This window comes from Gaeumannomyces tritici (genome assembly GCF_000145635.1).
Source record: "Gaeumannomyces tritici R3-111a-1 unplaced genomic scaffold supercont2.1, whole genome shotgun sequence".
Classification (NCBI taxonomy): Eukaryota; Fungi; Ascomycota; class Sordariomycetes; order Magnaporthales; family Magnaporthaceae; genus Gaeumannomyces; species Gaeumannomyces tritici.
The window spans coordinates 158,489-180,897 of NW_008804545.1; the positions used below are offsets into that span (position 1 = coordinate 158,489).

Sequence of the window (22,409 nt, forward strand, 5' to 3'; positions counted from 1 at the left end):
CGTGATGTGAAAGTTGCTTAGGTACGCACGCGGAAGCTAGTAATAACCCGACGGGTGGAAAATCCCTCGCTGACGACCAGCCCCCAGCTCCACCTGCCGATATCCGACAACGGCGTTCTACGCATCCCCTCCCCCTCACTTTGCATGCTATACCCCGAACCTTTGGCTTTATTCGTACGTGGGGGAGCATCACGCGCGCCGGAAAAACGTCGACCGAGATGGGGGACGGGTTTGCGGCCGGCCGGGATGCCTGTGACATAACTGAGGGGACTTGACTTTGCAAAGCTAGACGACTTTCGTCCTTCTCTCCTTTCTCTTTTTTTTCTTTGTTTCTCTTGTATTCGTCAACCTTTTTTTTTGTCCTCTTCTGTGACGCATACACTCCTAGACAGTGAACATGACTGAACGTGAAATCACCATCACGGGATGGTCCACCAGGGACGTCCGGTTCCCGACCTCGCTGGACAAGACGGGGTCTGACGCCATGAACGCGGCCGGCGACTACTCGTCGGCCTACTGCATCCTCCAGACCGATTCTGAGTTTTCTGGCCATGGCATGGTGGGTGGTGCCTTTTTTTTTCTTTCTTTTCTGTCGACAGAACATGACCAGGCAGACTAAAACTCTTCCTCCTTCCCCCCTCCCTCCCTCTAGACCTTCACCATCGGGCGCGGCAACGACATCGTCTGCGCGGCCATCGAGCACGTCGCGGACCGCATAAGGGGCCGCACGCTCTCGTCGCTCGTGGCGGACTGGGGCGCGACTTGGCGGCACCTCGTCAACGACTCGCAGCTGCGCTGGATCGGGCCCGAAAAGGGCGTGATCCACCTGGCTCTGGGCGCCGTCGTCAACGCCGTCTGGGACCTGTGGGCCAAGACGCTCGGCAAGCCCGTGTGGCGCGTCGTGGCCGACATGACGCCCGAGCAGCTCGTGCGCTGCATCGACTTTCGCTACATCACCGACGCCCTCACGCCCGAAGAGGCCGTCGCCATGCTGCGCGAGGTCGAGCCGGGCAAGGCGGCCCGCGTGGCCGAGGCCGAGGCGAGCCGCGCCGTGCCGGCCTACACGACCTCGGCCGGCTGGCTCGGGTACGGCGAGGACAAGATGCGGGCCTTGCTCGAGGAGACGCTGGCCAAGGGGTACAGGCACTTCAAGATCAAGGTCGGCGGCAGCGTGGCCGACGACCGGCGGCGGCTGGCCATGGCGCGCGACATCGTCGGCTACGACCGCGGCAACGTGCTCATGGTGGACGCGAACCAGGTGTGGTCGGTGCCCGAGGCCATCGAGTACATGGGCCAACTGGCCGATTTCAAGCCCTGGTTCATCGAGGAGCCCACGAGCCCGGACGACGTGCTGGGCCACAAGGCGGTCCGGGACGCGCTGAGGCCGCTGGGCGTGGGCGTGGCCACGGGCGAGATGTGCCAGAACCGCGTCGTGTTCAAGCAGCTGCTGGCGTCGGGCGCCATCGACGTGTGCCAGATCGACGCGTGCCGGCTCGGCGGCGTCAACGAGGCGCTGGCGGTGCTGCTGATGGCGCGCAAGTTTGGCGTGCCCGTCGTGCCGCACTCGGGCGGCGTCGGCCTGCCCGAGTACACGCAGCACCTGAGCACCATAGACTACGTCGTCGTGACGGGCGTGCGGTCGGTGCTCGAGTACGTCGACCATCTGCACGAGCACTTCCTGCACCCGGCCGTCATCCGCGACGGGTACTACCAGACGCCCGCCGAGCCCGGGTACAGCGTCGAGATGAGGCCCGAGAGTATGGACCGCTACTCGTACCCGGGCGAGCCCGGCGTCAGCTGGTGGCGCTCTGACGAGGCCAAGCCGATCCTCGAGGGGGAGAAGATCTGAGATAGAGGGAGAACTGCGGTTTCGTTTGGTTTTGTTTTTGCATTTCTTGCATGAGAGGCGTCAGTGCATAAAGGGGTTCGGTCGCAGATTGATCGTTCCGCGGGGCAACGATGGCATCCCGTATGTTTCTAGGGCAGAGGCATCCAGGGCGGTAAATACGGGGACAGAAAATAGTTGGAGGAGCAGATATGAAAAAATGAAAAACAAATAAAGCGCTGGAATAGTTTCAGTGGCTATGCTATACCAGTAACACCGATGCTCAAGTCTATCAAAGCAGCAGATGGTCTAGATGCAACATGACAGCACCGCCCTACCAACTCAGCAGCCCCTTCTGCCTGTCAAAGCCTCCCCTGAGCTGCGTCTCTGGCTTGACCACCTTGCCCTGCAAAATCGTATACCGCACCAGGTTCTCGACGTCGGGCGGCGCGATCCTCGCCAGCCATATGCACTGCGCGGCCCCCACGTCCTCGGCCTCCTTTTTACCAGCCGCCGCCGCCGCCGACGACGAGCGCGCCAGCAGCCCATCCCTAACCTCGTCGTCGGAAACCTCGGCCCTCGACACGGAATCGAGCCCGAACGGGTCCGGGCGGCGGTAGACGAGCACGTTTGCGCTGTACTTGTGGCCGCCGACGTGCGAGACGAAGTAGACGCCGACGCCGCCGGGCCGCTCGTCGTCCGGGTCCCGGTGCAGGCCCAGCGGCCGCAGGTGGCGCTCGAGCTCTCGGCGCAGCAGCGGCGCGCTCTGGCCGCAGCGCGCGTCGCGCGTGCGCTGCGAGCACAGGAGCACCAGCACCGAGTGCGGGCACGGCCGGCTGGTCAGGCCCGAGGGCACGGAGCGTGGGAGGAGGGCGGCCTGTTGCTGCTGCTGTTGCGGTTGTTGTTGTTGGTCCTTCTGGGCCGCCGCGGCGCCGTCTTTCCGTTCCTCTCCGTTAGTGGCCAGCAACGGCGGCGGCGGCGGCGGTGGCGGCACCGCCATGGGCGAGTCGTTGGTGGGCCCGACGGCGACAAAGTCGGACAGCAGCGACTGCGCCGTGGCGGGCGTGACGCCGTCGACGAGCCGAAAGGCGGGCAGCACCAGGGCCGTGGTAGGAACCGAATAGTCGGCACCACCGTGACCGCTGCCAGAGACGGGCATGTCGCAGGCCGACAGCATGAGGCGGCCGTTGGCGGGCCTGTCGGCGGCGGCGTCGACGGCCTCCATGACGCTCCCCTTCTCGTCGGCCACGTCGCGCACCCAGTCCGACTTTCCCGTCGCCACCAGCACGTGCGTGGCCCAGCCCTTGACCTGCCCGTACAGCACGTCCGACTCGTCGATCTTGAACCCGCGCGGGAACTTGACCGTGCAGCTGTCGCAGTCGTGGCTGCACGCCTCCCCGTCGACGCCCGGCTCCGTCTTGGCGAAGAGCCGGTCCGCCGTCGCCGCGGGGCCGCTGCCGCTGCCGTTGCCACTGCTGTCGCCCAGGGCCAGCTTCTTGGCGCTGCTCAGCAGCGACCTGATGCCCGAGGCCATCTTTTGCTTGATGGGCGGCTTGGGCAGTGTCCAGGCGCCGGCCGCGGGCGAGGCCTGCTGTCGGGGTTGGCGGTTGTGGTCCTTGTTTTTTTCGTCCGTGGTAGCCGTTGGTGCTTGCGCTCTTTCCTCAGCACTTTGCTCTTTGCTTCTGCTGCTGTTGCTGCCTGTGCCGAGGCCCGCTGCGCCGCTGTGGCCTTCTGTATTGCGGGTGCTATCTTCCGCTGTAGGCAGTCCCGCGGACGCTGACGTTGGGGTTTGTGGGGGCATCCTTACGAGATTTATAGCAGCCGGGCCACCCTGTCTCACCTTGGCGCCCAGGGATATCTTTAATCCAGTGCCTGTTTTTTTCAAGCAGAACCTCCTAAAGACCAGGATTGCGACAACATCAGCAGCCGTCACGACTTCCCAGCTAGCCTCGCTCCAGTCGCCTTTATACTCGGCTCGCGAAAAATTGCCGATATCTCCGCCAGCGCCACGACGCACACCGCTGACGGGCTTCAGACGGACCAATGCCACCCCGTCTGAGCCCCCTTATCCCCGGACCTCCGACGTGCAGGCTCGTATCTACTGTGCACCACATGTTTTGCTAGTCGAGGACCTGAGTGAAACGACTATATTACACGTCTTTGCTCTCCCAACACGACCGTGCCGGTTGGCTGCCCGCTTTCGTCGTCACCATTAGGAACCAAAACGTGTGCTTCATGTCTTCTTGATTCTATTTTGGTATCTCCTCGGCCCATCTCCTCAGAGTCCAGTGCCGCACATATGTCCCATGAATTATAGACCTTTCGTGGTTTGTTTTTGCTTTCCCCGTCTTGTCTGCCTCCCACAACATGACGGAAATGCTTCCACTATATGATCGACCTTGGAACAATTCAGGCGTAGAAAGGCCCGAGCCACAGACGTTCGCCTCCCAGGCTTTTATTCCCCGCAGATATCCTTCCCGACACAAACATTAGAATCGAATAAGAAAAGAACAGGAGCCTCGCAGGAGATGGTGGAGGGGAGAGTGGCGGGTGCCGTAATCGCGATTCCGCATAGTGGTGTCCCTCCATGCTGCATTATGAAGTCGCGTAAAGGTCGTAAAGAGAACGAGTACAAAACGTTATATAGACCGAATGTGGCCGACGCGGGGAGGAAGGTCCAGGAAGGAGGTGCTGGCCGCCCAGAGCCAGAGGGGTATGCGAGTGGCCGGGCTTAAGCGTTTGCCGCGAGACCTTCTCTACATGATGATGGCGGGAACATCAACGTTGGCCTTGATGCTCTTGTGCGGCAGGACGCTGCCGCCGTTGACGTAGATCTCGTCGCCGATCGTCACATCGTCGCCGAGGACCGTGACGTTCTCCAGGCGCGCCCACCTGCCGACGGTGCTGTTCCAGCCGACAATGGTGCTCTTGATCCAGGCGTGCTCCTTGACCTTGGAGCCCGACAGCAGCACGCAGCGCTGCAGACGGACGCCGTCGCCGACCACGACGTTGGGGCCAATCGTGACGTTGGGGCCGATGCGGCAGTTCTTGCCAATCTTGGCCGTGGGGTCGATCAGGACGTTGCCACCGTGCACGTACGGCTCAGACGTGGGCGTGAGGAGCTTGGAGCCCTTCTTGGCCAGCGACGACAGGTACAGGCAAGTGCCCGTCAGGAAATCCTTGGGCTGGCCGACGTCCATCCAGAAGCCCTCGAGGTCAAACGAGTGCAGCTGGCCATCGCGGACCATGGCCGGGAAGGTCTCCTGCTCGATCGACGTCGGGCGCAGCTCGATGCGAGACAGGATCGACGTGTTGAGGATGTAGATACCGGCGTTGATGCGGTTGCCGACGAACTGCACCGGCTTCTCGACGAAGCGCTCGATGCGCGAGGCGTGTCCCGGCTGGTGGACGACGACACCGTACTTGGAGGGCTCCTCGACCTTGGTCACGACGATGGTGCCCTCCTCGCCGTGCGCCTTGTGGAAGTCGGCCAGCTGCTGGAAGGGGTACTCGCACGTCACGTCCGAGTTCAGCACAAAGAAGGGGGTGTCGTCCTTCAGCAGCGTCTCCTCGGCCAGCTTCAGGGGGCCAGCGGTGCCCAGCGGTTCCGTCTCGACCGAGAAGGTGATGTTGATGTTGAACCTCTTGGAGTACTGTTCAATGGCGGGACAGTGCCGCGTTAGCGGCCAGCTTCTCAGGGTTCCACGGCCACATGCCGCGACGAGGGTCCAAGTCGACCCATGGGCGACTGCCGGGGGTACACATGCTGTACACATGGTGACAGTGATGGCATACCTCAGCCAATGACTTCTCCATGACCTCTGGCCGGTAGTTGACGGCAAGTACGACATCGGTGACGCCAGCGGCGGCCAGGGCCTCGATCTGGTGCAGGATCATGGGCTTGTTTCCGAACTCGACGAGAGGCTTGGGCAGGGTCAGGGTCTGCGAGCGAAAGTAGCGTCAGGTTAGCCTATTTGTTTCCGCACACAGGACCAAGCTTCCTCAGGGGGTGCCAGGGGTGTCTGGGGCTGCCCGTCTGCGATGCGAGGAGCGGCAACTTACCAAGGGCCGGAGGCGGGTGCCGAAACCGCCGACGAGAATAAGAGCTGTTCCGAGGAGCGGTCAGCGAGCTGTCGCCGAACAGAGGCACCGGCGCGACGGCCTGCGCCGAGCAGCACCGAGAGCGGAAGCATGGAAAGCAGACTGAATGCAGTCATGCTCTGCCCAGCCTGAGGTAACTTACCCTTCATGGTGGTGGTGGTGGTGCGGAAAGAAGAAAAGAACGGGTTCTTAAACGAGCGTAAGAAAGGAGCGGCAACCGAGGATTGACGAGTGCTAGCTCTCCAGTCTGTCGATGTCTAAACGAGGCGGGGAAGGTGAATTCGCTCGCGATTCACAAAAGAGGCTTCGTGAAGTCGTGGTCAAAAAAGAGCGGGTGGTTGTTTGCAGTGCAGGAGGGAGGAGGAAGGAGGAGGAGGAAAGGAAAAAGGACAGGTGGGAACGTTGCAGCTTGATTTAGCTGTTGTCTTGTACTCCTTTTTCGCGAATGGGAGCCTTCCTGGGCGGGCTGTCTGCGAGAGGCGGCTGCAGAAAAGGGACCGGGTCCGCTCAGGGAAGGAACCGGGCGTCCCAAGCTCTTTTGGGAAGCAACGTTTCCACAAATGCAAAAATCCAGCCACTCATCGGCCTTTTTTTCTTGATTGATTTCCCCATCACCATCGCCATGAAAGCTGTCCAACACGTCGCCTCACCATCTGCCAGCTGCCCAGCTGCGCACTCCAGCTAATAGGCGTCTCCTCGTAATCCCCTACTTTGGGCATTTCCAACCATACACATCATATGTACGACCTCCCCGTGGTGTAGATGCGTGGCCACCACCATGTGTCCTTTTTCCCCCATCGACAGAACCCTCCAAATTCAACAGCAGGACAGACATACCCCAGCAGCCCTTCGGTGAGGCGCAGCCCAGAAAGCGGCGCCCCACGCCATCCCTTCTCGCGTAACACAGGTCTACCAATCAGGGGCCGCCGTGGCGAACACGAGCCACAAATGCTTGGAGATTGCATGCCAACCCGTTGGCCGTTTAATTCTCGATGCCCCCCTGAACCCCCAGCGCCCAAATTTCGCCGCCCCTGAATATCGAATGCGTGCAAAGTCCACTCAGCCCCGGATTGGATCGTCGTCTCCTGTTTTACCATCTGTATTCTCTTCATATTGTCCCCCTGACTTCCTTCTTTTCGGACGAACCGTTGCTGCACGCGCTCAAAGCGAGCGGTGTTTCCCGTGCTTAGGTAATTCCAGCCAACAGTCACCGGTCAAGTCCCGTGATTTCTGATTTCCCCTCGTGGTGGCGTTTGAGCGAAACGGAGGGAAAAGGGAAACCGCCATCTCGACTCTGGCTGTGGCGTGACGTTTGATGACCCAGGCAAGGGAAGAAAGGAGGAGCAAGAGGTTCGTGAGGCACCAGACATTAGGTTCTTGCTTCGGCCCATACTTGTCATGGATACGAGACAAAAAGACAAGAAAACCAGAAACCGAATCAAGGCACATGCACCTCGCCATGTTCACGCGCCCTTCCCTTGCTCCCCCACCACCCATGAAAACGACCCAAGTCCGGATTTGCAGAAAGGGACATCACATCAGGTCAGAAACCTGACAGCAAGCATTCCGGGACTGCTCGGACTGCAACCCGCCTGGCCCTATGTGTGCATGCCCCCCCGCCCACATGCCGCTGCCCTCCAGGGCCTTCCCGGTCACACTCCGGCATCCCCAGCGGTCCCCCCGGGCGAGATCGCCCCTGGTTTTAGCCGAAGCCCGTTTTCCCGCAAGACATCACCGCTGTCTCTTAATGCCCGTTTCGTGCAATTTGGAATGTCGTGAAATTGACATCTGTATTGAGCTACTGGATCGCCCATCAGTTTACCTAAACCAGTGCATCATAATTTACTATAGCACTTTCGTGGAGGTCATGATGAGCACGCATCCCCGCGGCATCCGAGTATCAAAAATGAATTTTGCCCAAGGTGAAGAACGAATGACAAGACGATTTGAAAAAGAAAACCCAGGGTTCCAAACGTCCTCGCTCTCAATTCTTATCATTACGGTCGTTAAATCATCATTCCTTGTAGGTGAACGTCGAAGAACGGTCTGGGAACGTAGGTGGCGGTGGTGCGTCGGTGGTGGTGAAGGCCGAAATCGGAGGAACGGGGGATGTGGTGATGGTGTGTGAGTGATGATGGGTGGACGCTGGGGTCAAAAGCACAACATGGCAAAGACAAATGCTGCCAGAAAGTAAACGCAATGCACCCGTTCCCGTCATCCACCCACCATGGGCGATTCCAAAATCCGATCAAGCCCTCCTTCTAGGGATATCCCGGCGACTCGGTTTGACAAGATCCTCTCTGCGCAAAATGCAACAACGATCCCTGCAACGATCCAACGGCCATGTCCGGAAAAACAGAGAGACCTAGGCGGCCAACAGCACTCTTCTACCAACTTCTCTATCATAGGCTTGTCGAGCCACGTCAACTAGTCCCTCATCCACGTGGGAATGAATGAAGCCAGGTCCAAAAAGGAAAGGAAATAAGGGGTCTAAATAAGCATCGGACAGATCGAAATCAGCTCGATGGCAGCTCCCCGATAAAGGAGGAAAACATGGCGTCCTTCCAAGCCCGGCAGCGAACCTGTGGTGTGTCGTCGGATCTCCGTCCCCAAGGGCATTGGCGGCCCAAAAAAAAAGATCCATGGATGATTTTGCTCTCCTTCAGTGCAGCAACTCCGCGCGAAACAACGTGTCGGCAGGTCAGTCGGTCCTGTGGTCCCAACCCACGAATGACGATGGATGGCGGAAGGAGAAAAAAAACACGGTCGATTGGTCCAAGTCGACGGTCAAGAAAAGTATCCAAGGTACAAGGTAAGCACCTGGGCCGGTGTGGGCTGGTTGGTTGAGAAGAATGGAGACACAGTGATGTGTTGGCAGTTCCAGGAGTCGCCGCCAGAAGTGACAGGGAAAAAAAGAAGGAAAGAAGAAAAAAAAAGCCGGCGTGATGTGGAATTCCCAAGCAAGGAAAGGGGTGTGGGAAGCGCAGGAATCCAACGGAAAAGGAAAGTCGTCTCTATGTCATCAGGTCGTAAGACATGTCGTGTAATGCAGTTTTCGCTCCACCCAGTCTTCGAAATCGCTCCCTCCCTCACAACTCTCCCTCTCCCTCTCTCTCATTCTCTCGTAATCTCTTTCTTCATCGCCTTTGTGTGCTGTCAACACCTCTTCTTTTTGCGTGCTCCGACGCCCTTTTTCTCCGTCTTCTCTTCTTCTTCAGCAAAGACCGCTGCTGGTTTTTGGTGGTGCAGGTAAGAGAGGCCACGCGGCGGCAAGGGCCTCCTCCTGGGATATATGCTGCGAAGCTTTCACCAAATTGTATATGGCAAGAACAAAAATTCCAAAAAAAAAGCAGAAAGAAATACCGGCTTTAAAAAGGTGTCGAGGAGAGCCTGAGCGGCCCGTCTGCCTCAGGAGTAGTGTGTACGCCCGGGATGGCGAATGAGAAGGAAAAGAAAGGGGCACAGGGATAGCGGTGCCTCCTTTTGGCCTCTGAAAGGCCGTGAAAGGGATCCGGGCAAGAGGGCTGCTACCGGCTGAGTGGCTGGAAACCCGGGCAACGTAAATACTCTCTGGTGAGTGGTGGTCCGACCTTTGGCGGCACCCAAACCCATCTGCAAATGTGGGCTGGATGTGCGGATTCTGTGGTGTGACAGAGTCCCCTGCCCCTTGGGACCACACCAATCACTCAAACGAGGCGGTCGAGCTGCTGCTCGAGTGGTTGCCGGAGCGGGATCCGCGGTGGCTGCTACCGCGGCTGCTGCCTCCAGAGTGGTGGTGGCTGCCGCCGCTCGAACCACCCCCACTGCCACCCCCCTGGCGGCGGCTGCCGCTGCTGCTGCTCTTGTGCTTGGTGCGGCTCGTCTCGTCCGCGGGCAGACCCTGGACGATGCCGTTGCGCGCCAGCATGCCGCCATTAACGGAGAAGTTGCGGCATACCATGAAGGCCCGCATGGCCGCGTTCTCCTGCGCCAGCGTGTCCGATGCGTAGGCCAGGTCCGTCTGGTACTCGCGCCCGTTGACCAGGACCAGGCACGTGTAGCCAGAGTGGCCGCGGGAGCAATCGTACCACGGATCTGTCCATCCGCGTCGTCGGCAGAGGCCTATTTGCAGGGAGGGGTGAGAAATTGCATGTTAGCTGATCGATTTCCAGACGTGGTGAATGCGCAATGGCCGAGAGATCCCAAGGTAACACCCCCCGAACACCTGTTCTTGGTGGTCTGTCCCATGACATGTATCGGGGCTTCTCCTTTCTTTTTTTCTCTTTTTTTTCTTTCTCGGTCTTCCACCCTCGGGTCGCCGCAATCACCCCCCTTGCCGCAGCTGGCGGGCTAAGGGTCATGCAGAGCGAATGACGTGAGAAGGTATGCATAATGGCCCAACGTGGGCGTCCGTATCAGCCCTACGGGCCACGAATGGGTGTGCTTGGGCGGGACGGGGATTCCGGGATCAACAGTGATCTTTCCAGCATTTCGGGGGGATAGACAGGGGAGCCAAGTAGAGTACATGATGGGCAGGGCGGAGGTGGGCGAGGAAGTGCTGGCACCTGTATGTCCGGCTCAGAGCCGCAGGGGTTGCCTCGCATCCGCACGTCCATCCACACCGCGCCCTATCGAAGCCGGTGTCGTGTCTGAGGTCCCCACAGCAGCCGGAACAACGAGGCAACCCCAAGAAAGTGAGAAAAGGGTAAAAGAAGGGAGGGTATCAGCCAACAAGGTAACTTGATGCTTGGGTGGGTAGGATGGTGCTTATTTGCGGATCTCGTGGGGAGCGGAGGTGGTGACTGAATTCTGTTTTCTTTCCCTTTTTCATCCTTTTTTCCCCTCTAACATTTTCTTGTCTCTTTTTTTTCTCCAGGGCTTCAAAAATTTCTCATTCATTGTTATGGTCAAGATTCAGCTCGGCAAATACGTACTCTCAAGATACTGCATGTAGAAGCCGCCCATGATGTCTCGGTCCCTTGCGTGGGAGACTTGGGTGGCTAAATGTGGGACAGCAACCGAGCTCTGGAGAACACCCTCTGCACGGCGGCAGAAGAGAAGGGGAAAGAGCAAACGGAGGCAAGAGCTCGAAAAGAGTAAGGGTATGACGATGAGGATGGCAACGGTGCCTGATCCGAACTCCGCTTGATGCAATCGAGCCCAACCTAGGGTGAAGTTGGGCGGTGCGGGCACTCTGGTAGTCGGGGGAGGTGCTTGGGCGGTTGTCCTACAAGACAAGAAAAGGGGCTCGAGACCGAGGTCGTGGGTGGTGTCGAGATTAAGGCTGTTATGCTACGTCAAGGCTTCGGATGCAGGAATCAAGTCGGGCAATGGCGAGGCATGTGTAATTTATTGCAGGAAACGGAGGAGTGATGCGGGGCAGCCGGAGAAAGTGTTGGAAAAACTCAACGCAGAAGAAGGAAATGACGGAAAGCTAGCGGCATGGAATGTATGGGTTATTCAGACGCAAAGTGAAGATGCGGCTCCTAGAGTGTGACCCCATCTTTGATGCGTTGGCGTGCTGGCCGCCAGTGATGGAAAACCGCTGGGTACTTGAGGAAACTCCACCAGCGGCCACATGGGTGGGCGTATCGCTTGGCGAAGATCTCTTGTAGATATCGGTCCCATTGAAAAAGGTACATGGCTCCCTGGGTACTAGCTCTACCAGACGGTCTTCGGCACGAACACGAATCCGGGACGGTGTGGGTTTTGCGGGTGATTGATTACACCCTCTGCCTTCTGTTTTTGATGCCATGCTCCTTTTCACCGTCCCATTCTCATCGTCAGACGAAGAAAAGGAAAAAAAAAAGATGGCGTGTCCGTGCCATCGGGTCTGACAAGAGCTCCGAGGGGGGGCGTGCAGGTCTATCTGCGGTCAAGATGCGGAGCGGGGGGTGTCAAGGGAGGCGGGCATGAGGAAATTGTGCAGCACAAAATGCAAGAAATAAAAAAGAAAAAAGACGGGGGAATAAACAAATAAACGATAAAAGAGAAGATGCTACAGGAAGGAGAGAATTTGATATGCAGACCTAGGCAGGATGAGGTGGCAAAATGGAACCATCTCGTTCCAGCCAATCCGCGTGCTGCGCGCTCGGCAGCAGAGACAGCGAGGGACAAAAAGGAAGGGAGACAAGCAAGTCATGGGGGGAAAAGGTGCCCCCTCAGCTGGGCGCCGCGACCACTCGCCCTAGGCCGCCAGTCAAGTTGCACCGAAAAGCTGCGGGAAACTGGCGGGCGTTCGGTTCGGGTTCCAGTGAAGAGGCGGAGAGCAGGAGCAAAATGGAGAGGAGATGGGCAGGGAACGCGGAGGCGTGCAGTGAGCCAGGCGGTACCGTGAAAAACAACAAAACAAACATCCAGCTCCGAGATCCCCTCCGGCGGCCACTAATGCAGCTGCGAGTCGAATCGGCAAAGTAGCTAGGTAGTACTTAGGGGGAGTGGGCTCGTCCAGGGCTGGAAGACAGATAGGGTACGGGAGGAAGACACGGGGGGCGAGTCTTGCAACGCCCGCCTTTACCCACACGGCTGCATATATCTCTCCCACTTTGTCATGCCGACCTCTGGGAAGGGAATACCGTCATGGAACCCTGGCTGTATATGCCGTGCCTCTAGCCTCATGCTGCCGAGGTACTCCGCATGGGCAGCACCGCTACATCAACAGGCGGGTATGGAGGTATGCAAGGTATCATGGTCTACACAAAGGCGGGCACTACTACGTGAGGGCCTGCCACTGGCAGGTGGGGGTGAGGACGGATGGTGAGGAGGAGAAGGGTCGGCGGCAAGCAGGTCCAAGCAGCAGCAAGATTCAGGTCTGTTCTGCTTGCTTGCAGTAGCCAAGAGAAGGAGGCGGCAAAGAATGAATGGGGGTTGCAGATGGAGGCTAGAATCAAAACGAGACGCGGGTGAAAAAAAGGCAGGAGTGAGCCGCAGTACCCCGGTCCAAGGATCTAGTCTTCTTCCTTTCTTTTTCTCCTTGAGAAGTGACAGGTGGTATGCAAAGAAGCTAGTTTCATATGCCAGGCTCGTGGGCGTGGAATTCATGGAAGCTCGATCCAGCCGGGCTCGGCCGACAAATCGGCGGCGGGGATTAAAACTTGGGAGTGGCCAACTAACTAGGTAGGTGGTAGACACCTCTAGCAGATAGGTAGGTACCCAAGGCCAGGTATCCAAGGCCAGGTATCCAAGGCCAGGTCAGCGCGCGCTTGCTTTCTGGGTCTAGGCCATGGCACAAGCAGAGCCCAGGACGGACGAGGAGGCAGGGGATTGGAGGAGGGGTAGACGGCGAAGTGGGGATGAAGGCCCGGAGATACCGAGCTTCTAGGTACAGCAGTCTCCACCGGGGACCAAGTCTGGAGACGCACGGAGAGGGGGAAGGTGTTTGTGCACGTCCACGGTTGTATGGAGACCCGTCCTCCGGGGGAGGCAGACCCCAGAGGCCCAGAGGCGTCGGGGCGAGTTGGGAGGGTCATTGAGTGACGCGACGGCCGGGGGGCCGGGGGACAGCACAGGGCGGTCGGCGGTGGCCTGTGGTCTGTGGTCTTTTGCGGGCTCTGCGGGCTGTATTTTCGTTTCTAGGCTGGTCTGTGGGCTCGGCCGCGGTCTCGTGAAGGCGTGACAGGGCTCTGGTCGAGGCGGGCAGCTGCGGCCAGGTTTCTTCTGCACAGACAGCGACCGAGAGAGAGCATGGACCAGCGGCTGGCAGACCCGACCCGGGGACTGGGCCGGGCTGGCAGGTGGGGTGAAGGGCAAGCGACTGGCCCGAAGCCAGACCACGAAGGTCGGTGAGCAGGATGAGATGCATGAACAGTCGAGTAGCGGCTGGATTGGATTGGCAAACCCTTGCATGTCGTCCGGCGGCGCACCTGGCCTGTGAGTGGCCGGGGGAGGGGTGGGAAGGGCACTGGCGACTAGGCAAAAACGGCAGGGCCCCTCGGCCACTCTCATGCAATGTGAGTTGGCAATGCTTTTGCTTGATATTAACACAGAAGCAGGAATCCCCGAAGTAGCAGGTACGGAGCCCGCGCCGCTGGGCAGGAGCGAGCGGTGCGACGGTGGTGCCTGGGATGATCAACAGGATTTAAAAATAAAAGCACACTTGGGCCAGAAGGAGATGGAAGCACAGGATGAAGACAAGGCCGGTGGGAGGTTTGGAAAAATGGAGAACATGGATGGGCCGGCTACGCAAGGTTGTTTTGCGTCTGGTCGAGAGAAATCTCGCAAGTCTCGGACGGTGACCCTTGGAGGTGGCGGGGGCAAACGAACAAGAGAAGAAAAAAAAAAGGTTGGGCATGCAACCACCAAGGTGGGCTCACGTTCGATCAGACGGAAGGAACACCCACGACGAAAGCAGCAGGCACAACCTGTCATCGGCCGGCCCACCAATCTACCGTAGGTGTGGATGCACACACAGTTGGAAGCCGCGCAGTTGAGCGAGTAGCAAAACCCATGGAGCCATTGACGATGCCTGCGAGGTCACCCCTTTCTACAGGGTGGGTGGCCTGGACAATGATGACGACGTCAGGCTAGAGAGAAAAAAAAAATCAAACCGGCCGGACTGTCGGAGGAATTGGCTGTTGACAGAAAACGCTCTCAAGTGGTGGTGGCCGCGCCGTCCTGTCATGGCCACTGCCATAGTCGCTGCCATGGTCAGCGCAAAGTGGCCGGCTTGGTGATGTGGGTTTCCGGCAGTGGGGTTCTTCTTTTATTGTTTGGTTTGTCGCGACCTCAACCTCAGTTGGCGATGCTGGTCCAAGCACCCAAGGTCCCTTCAACCCTAACCCCTCCACCTCCCCAGGCATGGCTGTGCGACGCACGCCATCAAATGCCCTACGGGAGGGAGTCGGACCCGCACACCCCCCCATCCCGTCGGCCTAGGCCTGATATCAGGTGAAGACAGAGACTGGCAGGAAATTGCGACGACCCAGGCGGCCGGTCTGAGCAAGAGAAGCAGGGGATGAGTGAGAGGTGGTTGGAGGAGGCTGGCCGATCCGAGACGCGCTGGTGGGGTGGCCCGGGCTCAGGGTGGAGTGGAGACGATGGCTTGGCAGGAAGAGCGACAGTAAACACTGCCGGAAACAGCCAGAACGGCCAGAAACCTGAGCCTGATGCAAAGCGAGGAGGCACAAATCAAGGGACACGACTGGCTACCTTGGAAGGTACCTGGGAAGGCCGCGTCGCGATGCTCTTTCTTTGGATGGTTTGTTCAACTCACGTAGGCAATACGTACCCCCAGCGCAGGATGTATCAATCATTTATTTAGTCACAGGCTTGGCCTGACCTGGCCACCACTCCCACCAATACCACCACCACCATCGCGGCCGCGACCACCCACTCACCATCCGGCCATCGATCCGCGGAAGCTCAAACGTGGTGTCTCACCTAGCCGCCTCCCCTGAATGGTCAGCCCAAGCCAGGCTAGTCCCGTTGTGGCCAACAGTTTTCCATTGGGTATCAAATGTTGGGTTTACACGTCCTTGGAAGCCCAAGGCGAGGAATAAGTATGAAGAGCAAAAAGAAAGGGGGAAAGGAGAGGAGATCCCTTTGGAATAGATTCAGCAACCCACAGCAACAGGTGACTCGCGGTCCCGACACCGAAGCATGCCGCCGGTCTCTGCGAGAAAATGACATATCAGGCTCCAGAGGCGCTCAGTTATGGAGTCGTCCCCGTCCGTCAGCATGCTGCTAGCCGGCTTGCCGTTCTCGCGCCTTTTACCCTCCAGCTCGGTTCTGGGCCTCAGCGACCCGCCTCCGTCAAAACCTTAGCTAGAATCTCTCGAGCGACGGGAGCACATGCAAAGAGAGCGCCAACGCCTCATCATCTCCCTCCATCTCCCTGCATTCTCCCGGCCTGTCTGCTGCGGGTGCGAGGGAAGAAAAAAACGCCGGGCGGCTATATCCTCGCATGCACGAAAGAGTCAGCAGGCAGGCAGGCAGGCAGGCAGGCAGGCTGTCACGGAAACCGGGCTCTCGCTCGACCTCGGCAAGTCGCTGTGCTTGGTGTTTTCCCACGCGGAGACACCCCCTCTTCAGTCGCACCAGGAAATCTTTGGGCAACGCTGTCCAGCGGTTTCCTTCCGATGGCCGTTATTCCGGCCTCCTCCACTATATCTCGTGGATTTCCCATGCTGCCTGCTGTTGCACCGATGGCCTCCATGGGGCGGCCTTGGTGCGAGGGCGTAAGCGGACACACACACGCACACACGCACGCACACACACACACCCCTACTCCGGCTGCCGCAGAAATATTCCCTCATGTTTGCAACGTCACTCCGGGGGCCTCTGTCGTGTAGGCCTCTGCGAAGGAGGGCGGCGGGCTTTCCTCTCTCACGCGCACAGACTCGCTCACGTACTTACTCAGGCTCATACATGCTTCACGCTCCAAACTCACACTTCGCAGCCCACGGCGGGCGGCGCACTTACTCACAGGTCGCGGCCGCCTCGCGACCACCTCTGACGCATGGCACTTTTGTGGTGGATAGCCAGGTCCCATAAGATGGCGGGAAGAACAAAGAGGGCAGGCAAGGAGCGCGGGAGATATCCTGGGTCAGGGGTACGTACCCCCGGAACGGCCCTCCCTCACCTCACCTACCTTACCCACCGCCACCGCCACCACCACCACCAACGGGGTCAAGACCCCGGAAGGGGGCGACCTCGGAGACCCGGGCCTTCGGTGGGCATGGCATCTCATTCGCCTGGGTCAAGCCGAAAGGAAGGTTGCGGATGGAGCAAAAAGGGTGGGCGGCAAGAACCGCGAGAAATCAAATGGCGTTGTTTGATCGACACGCGCGCGAGCTAGCCATGAGCCCAAGCGGGACATAACAGATACAGAAAAGGGCCGAGGACGATCGTGAATGGACGGGAAAGCAAGGTAGACGCTCTAGAAAAGGGACTAATAAAGAAGAAGAAGAAAGCATCAGGCAAGAAGAGGCGGCAGTAGGTAGTGGTAGCTTGGTGATGCATCGCACAACAGCACCAGCTCAGCTGTGTCCATCTCCTCGACGCACATCGATGCGCCGCCATGCAACCCATTCGGGCCTCTTCTCTTTTGTTTTTTCCCTTCCCCCCCTCGGACTATGGAGCTCTCCCTCGCCCGCATCCTGCCGGGCTAGAGGGCGACCGCTTTGGGGTTATCATCTGATATCTTCGCCACCGGTACTCGCGCCTCCCTCCCCGCAGGCGAGGCCCATTCTGGCGGCCAGCGCATATGCACATGGAAGATGACTAGCCTCTTTTTTTTTCTCTTTCTGTTTCTTACCTTACCTTGCATCCCGCGCCCACCATCTCGTTCTTTTGTTTTGTTGTTTTGTTATGCCGGCCGCTTTCGGGGAGACCCCTTAAGGGGGAGTCATATGTCCCCTTCGCGCAGCCACCCGGCGCGTTGGCCGAGTCTGGCGGCCGACAGGAAAGAGTGTCGATATCGCCGAGATTTCTTGTTCGTTTGCGTCACTTTTGCTCTCCTCGGACCCTTGCTCCCATGAACTTACTTCCTCCTGTTATGTCACCGTAAACAGGTTGCCGTGGTCTTTTTTTCTGGTCCGTATCAAAGTTGCGAGGGGGTGGGTGTGTGCTCTTCCCTGTCGGTAGCACCTGGCCCAGGCCTCGACCACCAGACCTGCATGGGGATAACACGGGACGTGGGCGATAGTGGAATCCAAGGCCTAAAGCCAAGGCGCATGTCCCATATACACAACCCAGAAGGAGACTACCCTGCCCGGGATGTACCCAGGGGTACCACTGCAGCAGAGTAGGTGCAAGATACATGGAGAAAGGAGGTCAGGAGAGCCCACCACATCACGCAAAGTCCCCGTCCCTCCCCCTCCCGGCGCCCAGGACGGCATACGGCCAGATGCAGGAGCACGACGGAGGCAAGAAAAGGCGAGAGAGGGAGGAGGGGATGCAGAGTGACAGGATGGCGTGGCCGCCGCCACCCCACGACCCTGATCCGTCCGGACGCAGCATGACACAAGTGAGAGAGAGCGAGAGAGAGAGCGAGAGAGAGAGCGAGAGGGCCCCGAGCTTTGCGCGCGGCGCGCACATGCGCTCGTAATGGCCACACCACATGCCTCCTCTCTCTTTTTTTTTCTCTCTCCCTCTCCCTCCAGATTCGCCCTCAAATATTACACTAGATACTACAGTGCGTGCGGTCGTGCATAACGATCAGCCCAACCCTCCCTCTCCCCCACCACCACCACCACCAACCCACCTGCTCGTCCGCTCCCATGTCATGCATGCCGAGTTGATAGCCTGGTTGATGCGTTGGCTATCTCGCTATTTCTTGGGAAAGGAGGGGTGGCGGGTCGGGGAGGGGACTCGACGCCAGCAGCAAAGCAAGCAAGGAAGCCTTCCGGCCTACCGCCAGGGGTGACTTGGGTCCGGGATTCCCTTTACTGTCTAGCTGCTAACGCCGTCGCCGGCAGCTCCTCCCGTGTTTTTCTTTTCCCTGAGGCGCTTGGCTTTCTTTCTAGGGGACCGCCTAAACGGCAGAAGAACTAGCGGTATGGGGGGCGTGCGGGAAGATGGGAAATTGCCAAATACAGTCAAGAACCAGTGTCTCCAGGACGCTTGCCCTCAGAGCCTCGCCTCTCTGACCGGGCGAACCATTTAGTGCACACACACACTCCCACACGCTGTCTGTCGTCTAGCAGGCGTCCGCTCGTATGTATGTACGTGTTCGCCCCATCCTCCCGGTGATCTGCCATCTGCATGTCGTCCGCCCGTGTGTCCGTGTCCCCTCCCCGTTGTGCGTGGTAGGTATGCAGCAAACGAAAGCACCGCCCCGACGGCTTTGTCAACGGCGACCCCATCCCTCCCACACTTGCTGTCACCCACCCATATGGCCCTTGGGAGGGGTAACAGAGGCGCAAGCGGGCCGAACGAATGGCGGGCAGTATCGCAGTAGGCTCCGAGACATTCATCTGAGACAAGGACGGAATGCTCACACACTCGCACGCACGCACACGTCACGCCGGAATATGTATCCTCTAGGACTAAACCAGGCTACTAATACTGGGGAGAGTCCCGCATTTCCCTTACTGGATGGATGGGACGCAATCGCAACGACATGAGCCACCTCATAAGCCGCTATAGCTACGAAGCATACACGCTACAAAGAAAGTAGAAGTGCTTGCCGGCCCAGGTACTGCGGCGCCTCTCGAGTTTCCGTATCTGTCACATTCCTGACAAAAAGGGGGCGTGGCAGGTGCGCTTCAGATATATTATACATGAGAGCACAACTTCCCCATCGGCCATGCTGTACGTCGTGGCACTTGGAATGATAGGATGGAAGGCAAAGAGAAAAAAGGAGAAAAGTAAAAAATAGACCAAGCGCGTGGAGACAACTGAGAAAAAAAAAAAAAAAGCCTCGAAGCGGTGTGTCGACGTCGATGCAGCTTCCCGCCGGTGCAATGTTTCCTATCTTACCCACCCCCCTTTTCTTTTTCCCACCGGAACGCCCTGGCTTATCTACCTAGGCGCCGGCCCTAGAACCCAACCAGAGCCGCGAAGTAGGCCTGCGCCGAGGCGACCTTGTCCTCCGGGATAACGTAGAGCGGGTGGACGGGCGCGACGCGGTCGCCCTCGTCGAACACCTGCACCTCATCCTGGTAGGGCGAGACCACCCAGCGGGGCGCCGCCGCCTCCAGTGCCACGTCGCCATCGCCATCGCCGCCGCCGCCGCCGCCGCCGCCGCCCACCGCCGACGTCGGATCGGGCGATATCAGCTGCCATCTGTTTTCTGCAGAGCTCAGGCCCGCCAGGACGTAACATGAGTGGTACGCGTCAGGCGACCTGTTTTGGAATCGGCGAATACTGTCAGACCTGCAATGATAGACAGTGTTCGCCCGTTGTTTCTCTTTTTGCATCTTTGTCCCCCGCCATCACATATATGAACCGAAAGGAGGGAAGATGTAGCACTTACTTTCCAGGCTTGTCACGCAAGCCGCCGCGCTTCAGGTCCTGGCAGCAACAGAGTATATAGCGTATGAGGCCCTCCCGGCTGAACATGGATTCGGGCGTGGCAGAGGCGGCGGTGGAGGCGTCGATGGGCCCCTTGAGGCAGGCCTCGATCAGCGGCCAGCAGCCTCCCACCCAGTGGCTGTAACACCCATCCACGAGCTTATTGGTGCGACCAGAGAATCCGCCCTCTGGGGCATACTGGCGCGAGGAGAGCCACGATATGAGTCGTGGAACATTGAGGTATCTGTCGATGGGGCGGCGAAAACAGCGAGACGGAGGTGGCAAAACGAGCGAGCTGTCAGTCCCGCCATGCATAGACAAGGTGACAAGTTCACCTATGTGGAGAGGAGAGGAGCGGCAGACGGAATGAGGGCTTGACTTCTGCACGGGGACGGACTCACTTCGAGATCATCTCGTCTGGAGAACCAAGGAGGGACAGGCAACCCAGTGCACAGAACGCATACGCCCCGTGCGCCTCTGCATCCGGCTGGCCCGATATGCCGCCTTCAAAAGTTTGGCCTAGTAGCCGATGTCGGTGAGATGGTACGTTTGTTAGCAACAGTCAAATCTAGGCTTTGTCTAGAACGCAGACTAGGCAGTGGCAACAGCAGCGAGACCAAGGCCACCGCACCGCGCGTGGGGCAAATAGAAGGAACAAAGAAAAAAAAAGCCAGTCTCGTCGTCGGGGAAAGCCGACTTACATCGTCGAACGTAGTCTCCTAGGTTGGTGAACAGGTTCGCGCCAGGGTCGCGCGCATAGGCTTCGGAATCTTGCGACAGGTCGAGCGGCAAGTTCAACAGCGTGATGACCACGGCAGCACAGTACGCGCCCCTGAGTGACGTGGAGCCCACAAGGATGGGTTTGATCCGATTGTCAGGTACAAACGAGCCTTTACTGAGGAGAAAGCCGCGCGCCCCTTTCCCACTACTCCCCGCCTCGCCTTCTAGACACCTTTCGGCGCTGGCCGACGGGTAGCGAGTGCTTGGGGAGAGGGGCCAGGAAAGCAAAAATGGTCTAGGGTCCGGCACGACTCACCTGACATCCTCCTCTCCGCCGACGGACATGCGGAAGCCGCCGTCGGCCTGCTTGAGAGAGCACAGCCACTTCCACATGGCCCTCCTGTCAATTACGGCCAGGGCATCGGGGATACCGACGAGGGCGAGGGCGAGGACGGTGGCGTACGTGGTGGCCAGGTGGGAGGTCTGGTCGTGGCCGCCGCCGAAGCCGCCGCCCGGGTTCTGCATGGAGCGCGCCGTGGCGGCCACGCGGTCGGCGTAGGCCCCGGACACGTCCTCGCCCAGCAGGGCCAGGGCGTTGAGGGACCAGTACAGGAACCAGGGGCGGCTGGCGTCGGCGGCCACGAAGGGCGCGGGCAGGCGGCCGACCGTCTTGTGCAGGAAGCGCACGTGGCGGTCGCGGTCCAGGCGCGGCACGCCGTGCCCGTTGTGGTCCAGGTCGGCGTTGCTCGCGGCCGAGAGGTACAGCATGCACATCTGCGCCGTCTGCTCCTGCGTCGTCGACGTGCTGGTGCGCAGGTCGTCGGCGACCGGCGGCAGGCCGGCGAAGAGGTCGGGGATCATGGCGCCTTGTGGGTGCCCGGTGCGGGCAGCCTCGTTGTCGTCGGCCCGGTCGGGCTCTGGCACGGCTGGGGTCTCGGTGGCCAATGCGGCAGTGGCAGCGATAGTCCCAGTCTCGGTCTCGGTCTCAGTCTTGGCCTTAGCCTTAGCCTTAGCCTTGGCCTGAGAACTGCCGTTCGCTCGTCCACACGCTCCCGGTGCAGGGGAAGCCGCAGTCCGCGGGGTCGTTCTTATGAATCTGATCCGGCGGCGGAGGCTCTTTGTTTGGGAGCTCATGTCAGGTGGAAATGGACGTCGATGCCCATCTCTGCCGTCGGCGTGCTCAAAATGCCAGCCGAGCCGGGTGCGGCGGCACAATCGCAACCACAATCGCAACCAAGACTCTGCCTGTGCTTGCTATTGTTCCTGCTGTGCCATTCGCTCACGCCCCTGTATTCCTGCCCTTTACAGCCGTTGCGCAGCCGTGTCGCCGTCTTCAATGTCGTCCAGCGCCGTTTCCAGCGCACGTCTTTGTTACGTCCTACGATTGCCTGCTGAAGTCATTCGGATCATCTTCGGCTAAAAACCACAGTCACTTGAGCCGCACCTCGCACCTAGCTGGAGGCCTTCCCTTCTGCCATCTCAACCTATCGCGAATATGACATCGTCTTAAGCACATGCATTCCCTGGCAGCCTATGTGCTGCTGAACCCGATCAAAGTCAAGATGGGTGCCAAGCCAAGATGAGAGACAAGTTTTGACCAAGTCTCCTGTGGAGCTACAGCTACAAGCCACCAGAAGCCACCAGAAGCCACTGCCACCAGGCGACTTTTGGTCTGAGCTTTCCATCCCTTGCAAGGATCCAGCCATGACCGTAAATCCGAGGCAGATCTCCCTTGCAGTGCGCCTGCTCTGACTCTTGTCAGATGCCACTGCCTCGGCTCCTAGCTCTTGATGGATACGCCTCTCATCGCCCAACTGCCAATTTTATCACG

At 59.0% G+C, this 22,409-nt stretch overlaps 8 protein-coding genes across 8 annotated transcripts; 3 read left to right on the forward strand and 5 right to left on the reverse strand.

Moving 5' to 3' along the window:
• The first annotated feature begins 153 nt into the window (after nt 1–153).
• GGTG_00048 (hypothetical protein) lies at nt 154–2,123 on the forward strand. The gene is made up of 2 exons (XM_009217787.1): nt 154–559; nt 653–2,123. The coding sequence occupies exons 1-2, from the start codon at nt 398–400 to the stop codon at nt 1,847–1,849; spliced, it is 1,359 nt and encodes a 452-aa protein (XP_009216051.1). The 5' UTR covers nt 154–397; the 3' UTR covers nt 1,850–2,123.
• A 36-nt stretch (nt 2,124–2,159) lies between these two features.
• Nucleotides 2,160–3,939, reverse strand: GGTG_00049 (hypothetical protein; the record flags this gene model as incomplete). The annotated part of the gene is made up of 2 exons (XM_009217788.1): nt 2,160–3,720; nt 3,845–3,939. The coding sequence occupies 2 exons, from the start codon at nt 3,937–3,939 to the stop codon at nt 2,160–2,162; spliced, it is 1,656 nt and encodes a 551-aa protein (XP_009216052.1).
• Nucleotides 3,940–4,052: 113 nt separating this feature from the next.
• On the reverse strand, nt 4,053–6,450 carry GGTG_00050 (mannose-1-phosphate guanyltransferase). The gene is made up of 4 exons (XM_009217789.1): nt 6,069–6,450; nt 5,888–5,931; nt 5,621–5,767; nt 4,053–5,478 (listed from the first exon to the last, which is right to left on the reverse strand). Exons 1-4 carry the CDS (start codon nt 6,073–6,075, stop codon nt 4,582–4,584), a joined length of 1,095 nt encoding a protein of 364 aa, XP_009216053.1. The 5' UTR covers nt 6,076–6,450; the 3' UTR covers nt 4,053–4,581.
• A 3,158-nt stretch (nt 6,451–9,608) lies between these two features.
• Nucleotides 9,609–10,870, reverse strand: GGTG_00051 (hypothetical protein; the record flags this gene model as incomplete). Its single annotated transcript, XM_009217790.1, has 2 exons — nt 9,609–10,027; nt 10,840–10,870. 2 exons carry the CDS (start codon nt 10,868–10,870, stop codon nt 9,609–9,611), a joined length of 450 nt encoding a protein of 149 aa, XP_009216054.1.
• A 2,052-nt stretch (nt 10,871–12,922) lies between these two features.
• Nucleotides 12,923–13,894, reverse strand: GGTG_00052 (hypothetical protein). The gene has a single exon (XM_009217791.1). It carries the CDS (start codon nt 13,847–13,849, stop codon nt 13,223–13,225), a length of 627 nt encoding a protein of 208 aa, XP_009216055.1. The 5' UTR covers nt 13,850–13,894; the 3' UTR covers nt 12,923–13,222.
• Nucleotides 13,895–15,981: 2,087 nt separating this feature from the next.
• Nucleotides 15,982–16,680, forward strand: GGTG_00053 (hypothetical protein; the record flags this gene model as incomplete). Its single annotated transcript, XM_009217792.1, has 2 exons — nt 15,982–16,080; nt 16,384–16,680. The coding sequence occupies 2 exons, from the start codon at nt 15,982–15,984 to the stop codon at nt 16,678–16,680; spliced, it is 396 nt and encodes a 131-aa protein (XP_009216056.1).
• A 957-nt stretch (nt 16,681–17,637) lies between these two features.
• On the forward strand, nt 17,638–18,076 carry GGTG_00054 (hypothetical protein). Its single transcript, XM_009217793.1, has one exon. The coding sequence runs from the start codon at nt 17,664–17,666 to the stop codon at nt 17,949–17,951; it is 288 nt and encodes a 95-aa protein (XP_009216057.1). The 5' UTR covers nt 17,638–17,663; the 3' UTR covers nt 17,952–18,076.
• A 1,307-nt stretch (nt 18,077–19,383) lies between these two features.
• On the reverse strand, nt 19,384–21,712 carry GGTG_00055 (farnesyltransferase subunit beta; the record flags this gene model as incomplete). Its single annotated transcript, XM_009217794.1, has 5 exons — nt 19,384–19,690; nt 19,821–20,102; nt 20,260–20,377; nt 20,560–20,690; nt 20,895–21,712. The coding sequence occupies 5 exons, from the start codon at nt 21,710–21,712 to the stop codon at nt 19,384–19,386; spliced, it is 1,656 nt and encodes a 551-aa protein (XP_009216058.1).
• Between the last annotated feature and the right edge of the window lie 697 nt (nt 21,713–22,409).

Bases quoted from the DNA above. Each gene is read 5' to 3' on its own strand.
- GGTG_00052 (XM_009217791.1), bottom strand. From the start codon at position 13,849: ATGAGAGTGGCCGAGGGGCCCTGCCGTTTTTGCCTAGTCGCCAGTGCC.
- GGTG_00054 (XM_009217793.1), top strand. From the start codon at position 17,664: ATGGAGAAAGGAGGTCAGGAGAGCCCACCACATCACGCAAAGTCCCCG.
- GGTG_00048 (XM_009217787.1), top strand. From the start codon at position 398: ATGACTGAACGTGAAATCACCATCACGGGATGGTCCACCAGGGACGTC. The intron at 560-652 runs GTGGGTGGTGCC...CCCTCCCTCTAG, and splicing joins AGTTTTCTGGCCATGGCATG to ACCTTCACCATCGGGCGCGG.
- GGTG_00050 (XM_009217789.1), bottom strand. The intron at 5,768-5,887 runs GTAAGTTGCCGC...TTTCGCTCGCAG, and splicing joins GCACCCGCCTCCGGCCCTTG to ACCCTGACCCTGCCCAAGCC. The intron at 5,479-5,620 runs GTATGCCATCAC...GCCATTGAACAG, and splicing joins TGGAGAAGTCATTGGCTGAG to TACTCCAAGAGGTTCAACAT.